Source organism: Sander lucioperca, chromosome 16 (assembly GCF_008315115.2).
Source record: "Sander lucioperca isolate FBNREF2018 chromosome 16, SLUC_FBN_1.2, whole genome shotgun sequence".
Taxonomy (NCBI): domain Eukaryota; kingdom Metazoa; phylum Chordata; class Actinopteri; order Perciformes; family Percidae; genus Sander; species Sander lucioperca.
Genome location: NC_050188.1, coordinates 5,528,515 through 5,542,950, shown reverse-complemented (window position 1 = coordinate 5,542,950; position 14,436 = coordinate 5,528,515). Strand labels below are relative to the sequence as shown.

The 14,436-nt window shown below is 40.1% G+C and overlaps 1 protein-coding gene across 4 annotated transcripts in view; it reads left to right on the top strand.

Moving 5' to 3' along the window:
• Positions 1–2,541, top strand: part of trappc9 (trafficking protein particle complex 9) — a 278,262-nt gene extending 275,721 nt beyond the window's left edge. For all 4 annotated transcript variants that reach the window (XM_031278503.2, XM_031278502.2, XM_035992820.1 and 1 more), the window contains one exon: positions 236–2,541. In XM_031278503.2, the coding sequence (XP_031134363.1) occupies positions 236–415 (180 nt within the window). In that variant the 3' untranslated portion in view covers positions 416–2,541. The remainder of the gene's footprint in view (positions 1–235) is intronic.
• Positions 2,542–14,436: the final 11,895 nt, after the last annotated feature.

The following is a 14,436-nucleotide window of genomic DNA, read 5'->3' as shown; positions in this document are numbered from 1 at the left end:
TTCTATTCTAGTCTTATCATATGAAGACATATTTTGTATTATTACTACTGTGTGTTACTGAAGGAGGAAAACGCTGCACTTGTCAGTACCTTTTAATCAAAGCCACAGTCGGCTTCAAACCTACTGCACCACCCTGCTGGCTTCACTCTGGCTGACAGTGTGCCAGGTTCATTTTGAAACTGAACTGAAAAGGTTGGCTGCTCATGATTCGTACTGCTGTCTTTGTCATCACCAGGTTAAACCTAAGGAAAACTCTGTCTGTGTGGGTGCCCTGCTCTTCCTCTACACTGGAGATTTCTACCTTAAGATCAAGTTCCAGGATGACAGTGCTGGACGAGAGCTTCCTTTAGCCTGGTTCACTCTGCCCAGCGTCCACATCCGAGCCCTGGCCACGCCGCTGCAGGCCGGGGCCTGAGGTTCCGGTGGCCTCAACATTATAGCTCTGAATGAAGGATGAAGAGTTTTGATGTTGAAGTTCTCTGTAAATACACATTTTTTCTTGGGAATTGAATCACATGTAAATATAATTTTGGTAAAGGTTACAGCATGTGTACAGTACACTGCAGGCACACAAAGTTACACGGACACACTCCCGCACACAGTCAGTGTGTATGTGGCTATCTAGCTAATGATACAGCTAACATCTGTACAGTTGGCTGTTTGGGGTGATTAAAAACCATCCACTTTGAATGTTATCAGCCAATTGAATGGGCGTTATCAGTTGTTTATCACTACCATAGATATGATATGGTCCTACCCTACCTCAGTAGGCCGTTATCATCTGTTGGTAAGCTGGATCACCCATCTGCATCAAAATATAAAAACACTGAGAGAAACTGCTCGGCCGCGGCGCTGTAAGATGAAGACCACCAATGGTAGGGCGTAGTATAAAGTAACAGTAGAAACCGTAGAAACAAACTCAGGACTTTCCCACTGTTCCACAAAAAGTCACCAAAAGTCAAAGTTGACTATAAGTTACGATTGCTACGTAAGTTATGTTCCTAATGTTCCTTGCGTGCCGTTCTTAACTAACAAACGTTAGTATTTTAACCCAAAACATGATCTTTTCCTATACTTTACCAAGTACTTTTGTTGCCTGAACCCAACCAAGTAATGTTATTTATGTTAAACTTCACAACGGGAATCCCAGAGCATTAAATAGTGACATCAAGGGGTCCTGACCAAGCTAACAGCGACCATTACCATGTGAATAGGGGTTAGAGTTAGGGTTTGAACCTACTAGTAGGTGTAGCCGGCCCCTTCTAACCCATGTCTATGAGGCTGATAACCACTAATATCGCCCATTTTATGGAGTGATAACATCCTAAATGGGTATTAAAAACAAGCCGGTTCTATTTCTTTTTCTGAACACATTGTTAAAGGCTCGGACCTAAATCACTTCATTTCAGTGGAATCACTGCCATCAGTGGACTCTCTCCTGGAGTAAGTAAATTTGCCTTTAAGTTGAACTTTGACACATGAATTTACGCTATTGACCAATAGCAAACCGCACTGACAACACTGATCTTTGAAAGAACTGAGCCAGACGCTAATTCTTTCTTCCTAGGACTGCAAAGTCATGACCCGCCTTACTCTGCCTCTGATTGGCTGGTACTCGTTGCCTTCGTTGGTTGGGTTGGTTAGGTCCAGGCATGAGGAGTGAGATTGGATAGGATAAGAATACCAGGGTCAGTAAATAAGAGGCAGAGTAGGGCAGGCCATGCCTTTGCCATCCTAGGAAAAACAAATACCACAAGCCGGACAGTCTCGTGATATTTTATTAAGCTATCTTATTAGCTGTGTCGCACCATCCCTTTTCATATCACGCTGCTCTGCCAGAGTATTAACTGCTCCACAAAAGAGATGCAGTATGGTTTGCACGGTCAATCGTTAGACAGAAATAAATGCTACAATTGCGTGTCCTTGAGTTAACTGTAATCTTTCTTTCCGGTTTGCACCCTTTTGGCTAGCTAATTTGCTAACTGGTAGTTAGCTAACTGCTAGCTAGCTAAACTGGTTGCAGTGAATGATAGCCAGGGCACGAAATGCAAATAGTCACTATGTTACCAAGTTTCCAGCACCAACTGTTCTGCAAGGATATACGAACGTCCACTTTCTGGTGCGACCGAGCACCAATATTGTCACACTTGTTATTATCTTTAGCAGTAGTTTTTTTTTTTTTTTCAATCACAGTGCCATTTATGTTAACTTGTAACACCGAAAGAAAATTTGGAGAATTGGTGTTAAGGGGCACAAGACTGCAAGAGGAGGAGGAGCTGCAAAACCAACACTGGAAATGTGACATAAGCCAGAGTCTATAGCCAGTTATGTACACATAAAATATATTTATTTCTACTGCTGTATGGATATTTTCTCTTGCCTCTGTGCCACCACAAGGAATTACTGATGAATCTGACTGTCTTAGATTAGCTTATCATTATGTACAACCTATAATTGTTGTAAATAAATGCTAAAGGAAGCAACCTTTGTTTGTTTTGACATAATTGCAACTCTTTGCATTTGTCTAAACCTGCCATTATAGCTCTGTGTCCATCTTTATTTTCTGCCTGATGAGATGTTCTCTATCACCTCAAAGCTTTTTGGGAAGCTCAAGTCTGACATTCACTTACACCAAAATCCATAAACGGTGATAAACGGGGGAAAACATTGACTAATAATAATTTATATATATATATATATAATAACTAATAATAAACACTTGCTATGACATTTTTCAGTGCACAAAATAATGTCACAGCAAATTTAAGGAAGACCATGTGATCATCATACTGCGCTTTGTGCAGTGTAGAGCTTTGATTCTCTGCCCAAACCCAGTTGGGCCGGGCTGTAATTTCTCTAAATTCCTGCAAGCTTGCGCAAATTTCCCAGTGTTGTTTTTTTAATTTTAATTTTGAAATGCAGACTTTATAGTCTAAGGAATGCCATGGAATTTATATGGGGCTGTGTGTACTGCTGTGTGTTACTAAATGTTATACAATCTCCATTTATTATGGCATATGACTGTTTTGGGGCTGTACAGAACATTCTTAAAGGCACATGTGGGGCTACCACACTGGAAAAAAACTTTAGTTGACTTTAGCTTAGCTCTACACCTTAACGAAAGCATTGACAACATTGTTTGCCTACCCAGAGTTTACTAAAAAGAAAGGTTTTGAACAACTCACCGTAGCTCTTGTTGTTTCCGGCTGCTACCACCTCAGCAATCAAAACGAGACAATATCAAAACGTAAGCCACAGATTTAGTATATCCCTTGTGCACCGTTGTAGTTCATGTGTAGAGCCCCTGGTGATACTCGAGCAAAGTTTCATGTTGTGTCGAGCCTTCTTAGTGTTTTAAAAATAGCTATTTTGAGGCTAGCATAAAAGTGCCCCTACCACTCCCATTCAAAAGGCCATTTGACCGAAAAACCAAAATACGGTAAATCTTAAAAGTGGCGATTCCGTCCTAAATATGCTTTTAAACGAAAGTTTGACTCGGGTACATTCACAAAAAACCCTAGGTTGCATTTTGGTGAGAGTTACGCTTTAACTGTATCTGTGGTTGGCTACCATAGTGGCTATAGTTATTGTATATCAGCTGTTCTTTTACTAATAGGCCAATTTATCTTTTCCAATAATATATTTTTCTGCCTATTTTAATTTTAGGGTGAAAGAACTTTCAAAAAGGTATTAAACAATAATTTGGAGGGTTCTCTGCATCAGCCGTATGCTTGGCCTGGAAGTGTTATTTGAGACTGGACATACTCCGGTGGTAACTCAGGTCACATGACATGCAAATAACTTCATTCTTGTCGAGAGAACCATCTGGAAGGGCTTTAAAACTGAACTTGCCATCCAAAAGATCCTTTTCTTTATCCATTTCTGCTCAAGGAGCTTTGTTTCTGTTAGGCATCCACAACGTTACTGCTACATCGCTTCCTGATTTCTCAAACTACGCCAGAGGCCCAAATCAAAGAACGCACATGCGTTAATTGCGTGTCAAACTAAGTTGTGGCTTTAAAAGGGAAAAAAAATATATATATATATATTTATTATTTTTTATTTTTTTCATTTTTGATCAGGCTCAGCCCAAAATCTGCTCCCGTGGTTCGGGCTTGGGTTGGGCTTGGACCGAAACTATGTTCTCCAAGCTTTTAGGTTACCACTGGCCCCAGCAGTAGCTAATATAGTATTATACATAGAGCGTTGCAAGCCCTTCCTCCATTTCTTATGCCAGAAATTACTTTCCATTTATGTAAATGTCAATGTAACTCTGTATTCTACACACATATGTGGGTATGCTGATACGTGAAGCCTTGTTGAAGCCAGGAAAAGCATGACAAATGATAGGCATCTGCTTTTCTGAATCTGGTGGTGTTTCCCCATGAAGGTCACATTGGAAGTTCAGTGACAAATGGCTTTTCCGCTTGTAGTAAATGTTTTGGCTTACATATGTGAATAATACATCAGATAATCCACAGAGTTCATCAGTTATGCACACAACGCAAACAATTCCAAAGTCATGCCCTCCATGCCCATTAGGTTGTTTATCTTTTTATTTATTTATTTGATAAGGAATAATGCATGTGTGTACCAACTTTGAAAAGTTCGAGATTGAAGGCAACACTGAGGGGTGCTGTATGCAACAATAGAACTGTCTTTAGTGTTGGACCCTGGGCTGCTGTCAGTACTTGCCAACAAAGAGTACTCCGTATGTATGCAAACATATCTTCTGCATACTGTTCACTGACCCTTAGAAATGTCTTTTTCAGTAAAAGGTTACTCCATTTTATAAGCTTAAATTACAAAGCAGGGCTTCAATGAGAAGAGTGTCCTATCCTTACTTATCCAAGCATAAATTCACATTAATTAAATTCTGGGGTCCTGGACACCTCTCTGTGCAGAGGAATTAAAGAAATGGAGCTCCAGACCAAAAAAACAACCCCCATCTCTGGCAGCAAGTAAGCACTTAAATCAAGGATTCGCCAACATTCAATGCTTTTCCTTTCTTATTATTTAATTTGGTCGAACGCAACCCAGACTGACCAGGCTGAGCTGAGTATTTCCATAGATTAAGATTTTACATTCAATGTGTGACAACACCGATGTTGGTAAATAAATAGGGAGGACAGATTTCATAAAAGGTGGGTCTTCATTACCCCCACCCCCCAAAATGAGAAAAGGCGAAACAAATGTGAATGGGACCCTAGAAAACACAAAACAGTAAACTGAATGGCAACAAAACTTACAAACTAAACTCAGTGACAAACAGGGAAACATATACTGTACTGTATAGTGTATAACCATTTTAACATGAGTGGTGACCAAAACACAATAATTGAACATATAATCCTTAACAAATACCATCAAGTATATTCTTCTTTTACTTCCTTAGTATGAGCCATGCTCCCAAACTGCTGGATCCTACACTTCCCATTGTGTCTTCCCTGCATAATAAATGCATAGATGTCTTAACTGGTTACTTTAAATATCTTTCAACCTGAACCCTATTTTGCCATTCATTTTTGTCGAAGTGTCGCTGAAGAACGCTGTAACCGGCAGCCGTGAACTGGGCTGCAATGGATGGATGGATGGATGGAGTAATTGCGCATTGTCAATGTACAGTACGTCCACTAAAAGTGCTATTTTTTTCCACTGACAGGCTCACATAATATTATGGGAAGATGGAGTTTATATTTAACCTGCCATCCTTTCATGTGTAACTTACTGAGGCCAGGTAAACACAGTAACTTTAGCGAATAGCATTAGCTTACCTCTGCTCTGTCTGCATCTCTCCACTCTTAGAATAGCATTGTTCTTTAGGAAAAGGTGCTTTGGTACAGGATTATTTCTCATCTTTGGCTGGCAGTAGTCATCCCTGATTAAATTGGGCACTGTAGACCCGATGGTCTGCGAGGCGCCGTGTATGGACAGGAGTGTTAGGATCCAGCACAACCATTTTCAAGCTGTCAGTTGGTATCCAAAGGTAACGTCTATGAAAGCTGCGTGTAGTCATGTCAAGTCTAGCTTGACATTTCCTTTGGCACAATTCAGAAATGTGCAATTGAAAATTAAAACACAAGGCTATGCTGTCTCTACTTTAACCCAAACCACAATCTTTTTCTAAGCTTAAAGGTGCTCTAAGCGATGTCACACGTTTTTTAGGCTACAACATTTTTTGTCACATACAGCAAACATCTCACTATCCACTAGCTGCCTGTCCCCTGAACACACTGTAAAAAAAAAAAACAAAAAAAAAAAAACGGTCTCTGTAGACAGCCCAGGCTCCACAAACGGCAACAAAAACAAGCTGCGCCAACCTGCACCACCAAACATAACAAACAGTGTTCCAGCCAATAATCGACAAGAAGGATTTGGGGGTGGGGGTTGGGTTAGGGTTAGTGCACGGAAGCCTGGAAGAGAGGGGGAGGGGACGGGATGAGGAGGAGGGAGGGGCGAGCTAGCCTCCGTTTTGTTTGAAAATACTTTGAACGTCAACAAGAAGTGCCGTCACCCAACATGGCTTAGAGCACCTTTAACTAAGTAGTTTTCTAAACCTAGCCAAACTGCGACAGTCTCACAATATTAACATGTTTAAAACCATGACCGTTAGGTTCTCTGGTTTAGATATGAGGACAGGAAATGCTCTTATAGGTAGTAGTATTAGAGGGAAGGAATTAACGACATATCATCTTTTGGTTACATTACATTACATGTCATTTAGCTGACGCTTTTATCCAAAGCGACTTACAATTAAGTGTTTCAACTGTGAAGGTTCAAACTCCAGACAACAAGTAGTAAGTGCAAGTACATTGGCTTTAAATAAGCAAAGCTACAAAGAGACATATGAAAGTGCAGGTTTTTTTTTTTTTTTTTTTTTTTTTTATCCGAGGTGTAGGTGGAAGAGATGTGTGGTTTGGAGGACTTGTTGAGAGCATCGGTGTGCGTTAGTTTATGGTTCTTCACCACACTTCCACTGCCCCAAACAATATTGCTGACCTCCCCAGAAAGGAGGACACATCCCGAAGAGACTAAGCATCTTGTCTGGAGTTTAAATGAGGTTTCTTATCAGAAAATCACCGGCGCATTATTAGCCACCAACCCTTCATTACCTTGCAGCACACCTGTAATCCCGATCGTAATCAGCCTAACAATCAGCCATCAATCTTTTCTGATGCATCTCCTCCCCGCCTGAGAGTAGGTTCTTACAACAGGGAGGTAAATGAGTTGTTTGAGAGCAAACAAGAGTCTTACATGTAGTGGTGAAGCATTCCCCCGCAGCGCCGCTGAAGACAGTACAGTGTGTCACTGTGCATGAAAAAACATTCATTTGTGCAAATGAATGTACAAGAAGCCAGACTTCAACTACAATCCCTTTCTCCTCTCTTTCAGTATTGAGTAATAAGTCACGTCCATTCATATAAAGTATAATGTATCTGCAACCTTGATATGTAAATGATCTCAGGAGTGGAGCGATGGAGGTGTTGTGGGGGGGCGGGGGGGATTATGGTGTGTGCTGAAGAAAGACAAGTGATTTGACACCTGCACTGTATTCACTCTCAAGCCTGTAGCACTGCGAGAGAAACGCACAGGAATGCTGATCCGCTGCATGTTTACTGATCCACTGTGACTTTATGACTTAATTACTACGCTATCTGCCGCAGCACACGAGCTGTTAAATATGAAATAAACCTAACCTGAACTGTAAGATGTGACTGCAGCTTATGTATTTCCTCCTAGTTAAAAGTCTCCATGAAATGAAAGAAATCCTTTTTTCACCTTGTTCACAAGCCGTACATTGATGATGTTGGGCTGTTTCACATAGTCACAATCATTGTGGTGCCGAAATACTGAAGCCTTTAGTTTTTAATTTAATTATTATCTTTATTTCATTTAAATGTTTTCTTCTTGCCTTAATTCTGCCTTAGAACAGTACAATGGGAAGACATTTACTTAAAGAATCCGAATCAATTATGTGTATTTGTAGAATGTAAACACTTCCCCAAGTCATTCAAATCCCCAAATCCCCAGAAATAATAATACCAAGAACATGATGTGTGTGTCCTCAGTGGTAGTTCTCTCCCAGCCCTGACCACTGTTGATTTCTGCTCGGGCTGCTTATGTGTAATTCAGCCAATCAGTGTAATGCTGACCCACATGCTGTCTTCATAAAACACACACACACACACACACACACACACACACACACATTAGAGGAGTGAAGATGTAGTCAGAGCTCTATTGCAAAATATAACATGCATGGCAACCCTTCCTTGATTACTTTAACAGCCTACCATGTACCACCTTTTATTCCACCCCTGTTTTGATTGTAGCTATCAATTGAATTGTCTGTCTGTCCTATTTCTGGCATTGTTGCTATTATAATGAAAAATTTCCATAAAAAACTGTTGAAATATAAAAAAAAAACAATCATCATCATCAGCCTGTATTTAGTTATCCAGGGTATAATTGCAATTGAGGGGATTCCCTCAATGTAGCCGAGATGACAGAAAATAAATGCACAGTAAAATTCAGATCACAATATGCAAACAGCGCAAATATAAAAGAAAATAAAAAATGCAATTTCAATCGCATGACGTGTGTTTACAGTGTTTGGTGCGTTTGACAAAGTGCAGTGTGAACGCAAACTGAACTTAATGAAAAATGCAACAATGTTGCAACTACACCCCCGAATCGCACCGAACTATAGGTGTGAAAGCGCCCTTAAACACCAGAGCTGTGTGAACTAACACGTAGCAATGTAAATGTAGCCTCAGAATTCTGACTTTTTTTTCTAAGAATTCTGACTTTTATCTCAACATTCTGACTTTAAAGTCAGAACTCAAATACATTTTTGCACATGTTGCCCTAATCCTATTCCGTAGAATTCTGCATGTACTGATTTTGTCGATGTCTATTGTTTGCTTTTAAGCAATACATCATAGACACCTTGTTATTGTTGCTGGTATTGATGTGTGGATGATGTATGAAACCTAACCTAACAGCTAGAAGACAAGGATTCATCTCTAGACTGGGGCTGGCATTTTTCAGTTTGTGCGACTGCGACGTGAACAGAGAAGCACACGGCTGTCAGTCTGTCAATCCCTCTGGGCTGAAACTCCAACTTCTCACTCATTCATCACTCCTAATTGTGCATGTCTGATGTCTCTGCTGTCAGTTTAAAATCATGTGTAGAGGAATTCTGCCGTCGTGCAGCCTTCAGAAAGGATGCATCTGTGTCTGTGTGCTGAGCAGAGGGGTTGGACTGTACATTTGGTGTCATTACCATGGAGACTAATCTAAGCTGTTGCCATTATTAAACTTTTCTCTCTCAGAGCTTCTCTAGAAATGCATCAGGAGTTCTGTGGGTAGGCTGAGCGGAGATTGAAATGTGAGAACGGGGAGCTAAATATAGAGCGACGACAGATCCAGACGCAGTTGATTAGTGGAGCTGTTTAGACTCTTAAATGGCAAAAACGCTGTGGCTGACGTCTTGGCCATTGCAGAGATGTACTGCATGCCCTGTCAGTGCTAGAATGTAACTAAGTAACTCAAGTACTGTACTTAAGTACAAATGTGAGATACTTGTCCTTGAGTCTTTTCTTTTCATGCCACTTTCTACTTCTACTCTACTACATTTCAGAGAGAAATATTGTACTTTTTACTCCACTACATTCATCTGACAGCTTTAGTTACTAGTTACTTTACAAATTAAGAGTTTTGCACACAAAACACATGTAGTTAAAAAAATATGATGTTTTATAATTAAAAAAATAATAATAAAAAAAACTACACAGGGCGCCTGGGTAGCTCACCTGGTTGAGCGTGCGCCCCATGTACAATGGCTCAGTCCTTGCTGCAGCTGCATGTCGTACGCCCTCTCTCTCCCCTTTCCTGTCTAAAGCTGTTCTGTCAATAAACGTTCCTAAAATTGGGGCGACCTCTAGCTCACCCAGTAAGAGCGTGCGCCCCATGTAGGCTGAGTCCTTTGCAGCGGCCCGGGTTCGAATCCGACCTGCTGCCTTCTGCTGCGTGTCACCCCCATCTCTCTCCCACCTTTCCTGTCCATCCACTGTCACCACAAATAAAGGGAAAAGCCCCAAAAAATGCCATCACACAAGTCCATCTCAAATGATTAGATGATTGAACACTTACTTGATTGAGAGAACTTTTTGGATCGTTTCCAGTTTCTGAAATGGGAGGATTTTTCTGCATTGGGTACTTTTACTTTTAATGCTTTGAGTACATTTTCCTGAGGATACTTACTGTACATACTTTTACTTATATTAAGTAACATTTTCAATGCAGGACTTTTACTTGTAACAGTAGTTTTACAATGTGCCTGAGTGTGGTATTAGTACTTGTATTTATTAAGATCTGAATAGTTCTTCCACTGCTGTATATGCACTCTAAGTCTCACTGAGACCAGCGTGCTCCTGTTTGTGTTTAAAGTGTGTTTTCATGGAGAAAATGGACTATTTGCAGTTGTAAAACTAATCTGACAGGAAAAAGGGATCTCTCTCGTCCTTTGTGGCGAACCTTTTAAGGCTTACAGAAATGACATCCGTGTGTATGAAAACCCTATACATTAGTGATTCAGAACTTGATTAAAAAGCTTTTACATTTGCTTTCTTTAATTGCTCAGTTGACTGTGAAGGAAGATTTTGTTTACTTCCGCCCCGATTTCTGGATATAAAAAAAACCTAACAAATCACCAACCTAACAAATCATCAATTTATATCAGACTGGAGGACTAATATGTGTGCAGTGTCCCAGGCATTGGTATTAAAAGTATAAAGAGAAATTAGCATAATAAGTAATGCATTTAAAAACAACAATTGAGGTTGTTAGCCCTGGCTCTATAGCAGGACAGTCCACAATATCATTTTATAGATTCATTCTCAGTTTATCTCCCAGTAAAAGTGAGAAAAGTACCAGAACATTTGCATCAGATTGAAGGGGTAAGGGAACATAGACACTAGTTACTGGCATTAAATCTGTACAGTATATTTATTGTATTGTTCCATAGGTGGATGTTATTTCCACTGGTTTTTACTGGTATTTAATGTATAGAGTATGGGGACTTTTCTGGCCTTTCATTTGCCATTCTGCCCTTTTCTCAACACATTACACACACTCCCAAGAAAGTCAATGCGGGAGACAGGAGAAAAAGCTCTGGCTGTCTAACACAAATCTGGTCTTGGTCTGGGTCAAATACATCAACAGATAACAAAGACAGGTATATAGACACATAGAAACAACCACATTTACAAAAATGACACCGGATCTATACATAGCGAGATAGTTTGTTCAGCAGTGCTATGGCTGAAGCCACAAAGCTTCATCCAAAGCGAGTCCTTCTACACCTCAGAGTCCTGTATCTGTGGCCAGACGGCAGCAGTGTGAAGTGTGGATATAGAGGGTGATTGGTGTCATTGACAATGGCGAGGGCAAGGCGTGTGATGGCTCCATCGTTCAGGTCTGAGATGTTGGGTACAGGGGAGCAGATCATTGTGGAGGCGACTTGTGTGATCTTGGTGAGTTTGATTTAGATCATACCACATCTTCCTTTTCCTGTCGTCTCCCCTCTGTCTACCATCAATTACCACCTAGTGTTTAATAATAGCCAATCCACTTTTGAACATGAGTCAGTCTACTTAAGGACTTACCAACAAACAGCGTCACTTCTGGTCTAACCACATTCCATCTTAGTAACTAATAAAACAATAATAGAATTATCACAACAATGATAGGAACATACTGTATCTAAATGAGGTGTGTCCATCAGTCTCTTGCTCCAGTGCATGCTGGGATGCAGTGATGGAGCAGTGACTCGATATGGACTCGCCCACTGATGACTTGGACTCGGACATGAGGATTTATGAAATCTGACTCGAGCATTCATGAAATAGGACTTGGAAGTTGGATGAAGTATCTGACTACTTTTGTGTAATAGGTCATGAAAATGTGATATAAGATATTGATTTATATTTAGTCTGTAACTGTTTCATGCAGGGGCAGGGTGTGTGTCCTCCACCTGCGACTGCAGCTCATGATGCGTTGGTGGCCCCTAGTACATACAGTGGTGCCACTTTTGTTTAATGTAGACCCTCTTTTATTTGTTTTATTTATCAGCTCTTTAAAGATGCCAGAGTGGAACAATGGAGGCCGTCTTGGAATGCAACTCATACTCAACCTTGATGACTCGAACTCGGGACTCAGACTTGGACTCGAACGCTGGTAATGGTGACTCGACTTCATCAATCAAACAATCAGATTTTAGTTATATAGCACTTTTCATACATGTAAATGTAGCACAAAGTGCTTCATAACATATATATATATATATATATATATATATATATATATATATATATATATATAACATATAAATATATATATATATATATATATATATACAGTATGCAGCATAAATGAGTACACCCATGCTAAATTTGACTAAAAAGAGGAATAAAAAACATAATCTTTTGGAAATTGATCTTAATGCCTTAATAAAAAAATGAGGAAAAATCCAACCTTTAAGGACACCAATTTTCTTTGTGAATGAATAATGTATCGTAAATAAATAAATGTTCTTCCTTAAAATACAGGGTGCATACATGAGTACACCCCTATGTTAAATTCCCATAGAGGCAGGCAGATTTTTATTTTTAAAGGCCAGTTATTTCATGGATCCAGGATACTATGCATCCTGATAAAGTTCCCTTGGCCTTGGAATTAAAGTAGCCCCACATCATCACATAGCCTTCACCATACCTAGAGATTGGCATGAGGTACTTTCCATAAAATCATCTCTCAATGCAATAACTGAAATAAAACCATGCCAATCTCTAGGTATGGTGAAGGGTATGTGATGATGTGGGGCTACTTTAATTCCAAAGACCAAGGGAACTTTATCAGGATGCATAGTATCCTGGATCCATGAAATAACTGGCCTTTAAAAATAAAAAAATCTGCCTGCCTCTATGGGAATTTAACATAGGGGTGTCTATACTTATGCCCCCTGTATTTTAAGGAAGAACATTTATTTATTTACGATACATTATTCATTCACAAAGAAAATTGGTGTCCTTAAAGGTCGGATGTTTCCTCATTTTTTTTAATTAAGGCATTAAGATCAATTTCCAAAAGATGATTTTTTTATTCCTCTTTTTAGTCAAATTTAGCATGGGTGTACTCATTTATGCTGCATACTGTATATATATATATATATATATATATATATATATATATATATATATATATATATATTAATAAACTAAAACAAACCACATATAAACAAATAAAAAGGATCATAAGTAGATAGATAAATGGGTTGTTTACTAAAAGGCCTGACTAAAAAGGTAGGTTTTGGACTTGGACTGTTTTTTAGTGACTTGGACCGAACACTGGGGACTCGAGACTCGACTCAGACCCAAACTTAGGTAATTGTGACTGGACTCGACTAGAGACTTGACAGTTGGTGACTCGACTACAACACTGCTGGGATATGTCCTTCATGCCTACCTTGGGGATGCTACAATATAAACTCATACAAACCATAAGTGTCCGGTTGACTCCAATGTGAATGTTAAATATTAAACAAGACATTTATTTAATAATAAAAAAGAGGGTTTGGGGTCTGTAAGGGGCATCAAGAATGAATCATAATCAGGTGTTATCATAATCACATTCTGCTTTAGATGTATATAAAGTATTACAATCCATTTTGCAATGAATCACATGACCACCGTTGCTACAGCACATTGTGAACCTGGAGCCTTTGGGCCCCTTGAGGGCCTTGGTGTGGGTGCTAATCCAGCCTTTTTTTTTAGGGTGGGTTGTCTATGCAATCTCTTTATATGTATTCCTCCTGCTGCATCTATCCTCAGTGTGTGTGTGTGTGTGTGTGTGTGTATGATAACTTGGGTTGTATACTCATACTGTGCGCATCAGTCTGTCAGCCTTCAGCACCTTGGACAGCGCAGCAGCCTGTGCAGCTGATTCCCCACTGCTGGCGGAATGTCAAAAGCCATTATGATCGCATCTGAGTGTAAGTAAACCCTTTCTGTACATATAATGAGTGGGAGTGGTCATTGTGGGCGGTTGCGCGGCGTTTAGACTGGGGGATGCAGTCAGTTGTGCCCAAGCTGATTCCCCTCCCTCCACCCCCCTCCCCCCCACACCCCCCCGAAGAGAAAGAGTACAGGCAGATCCTCAGGCCAACATTTGGATGCATCGTGACACTTGGAAAAAGAGAAAAACACAGAGACAGGAGGAGAAACGCCCACCGATTAGAGTCTGGAGTGTGTGTGGAGACATAAAATGTCGAGCCTTCAAAATACGGGCAGTTCGTGACACGTATGGTTAACAGAGGCCCCCCGTACGGCGAGGGAAAAGACATGTAGTCTTTTTTTTAATCAGTTTAAACTGATC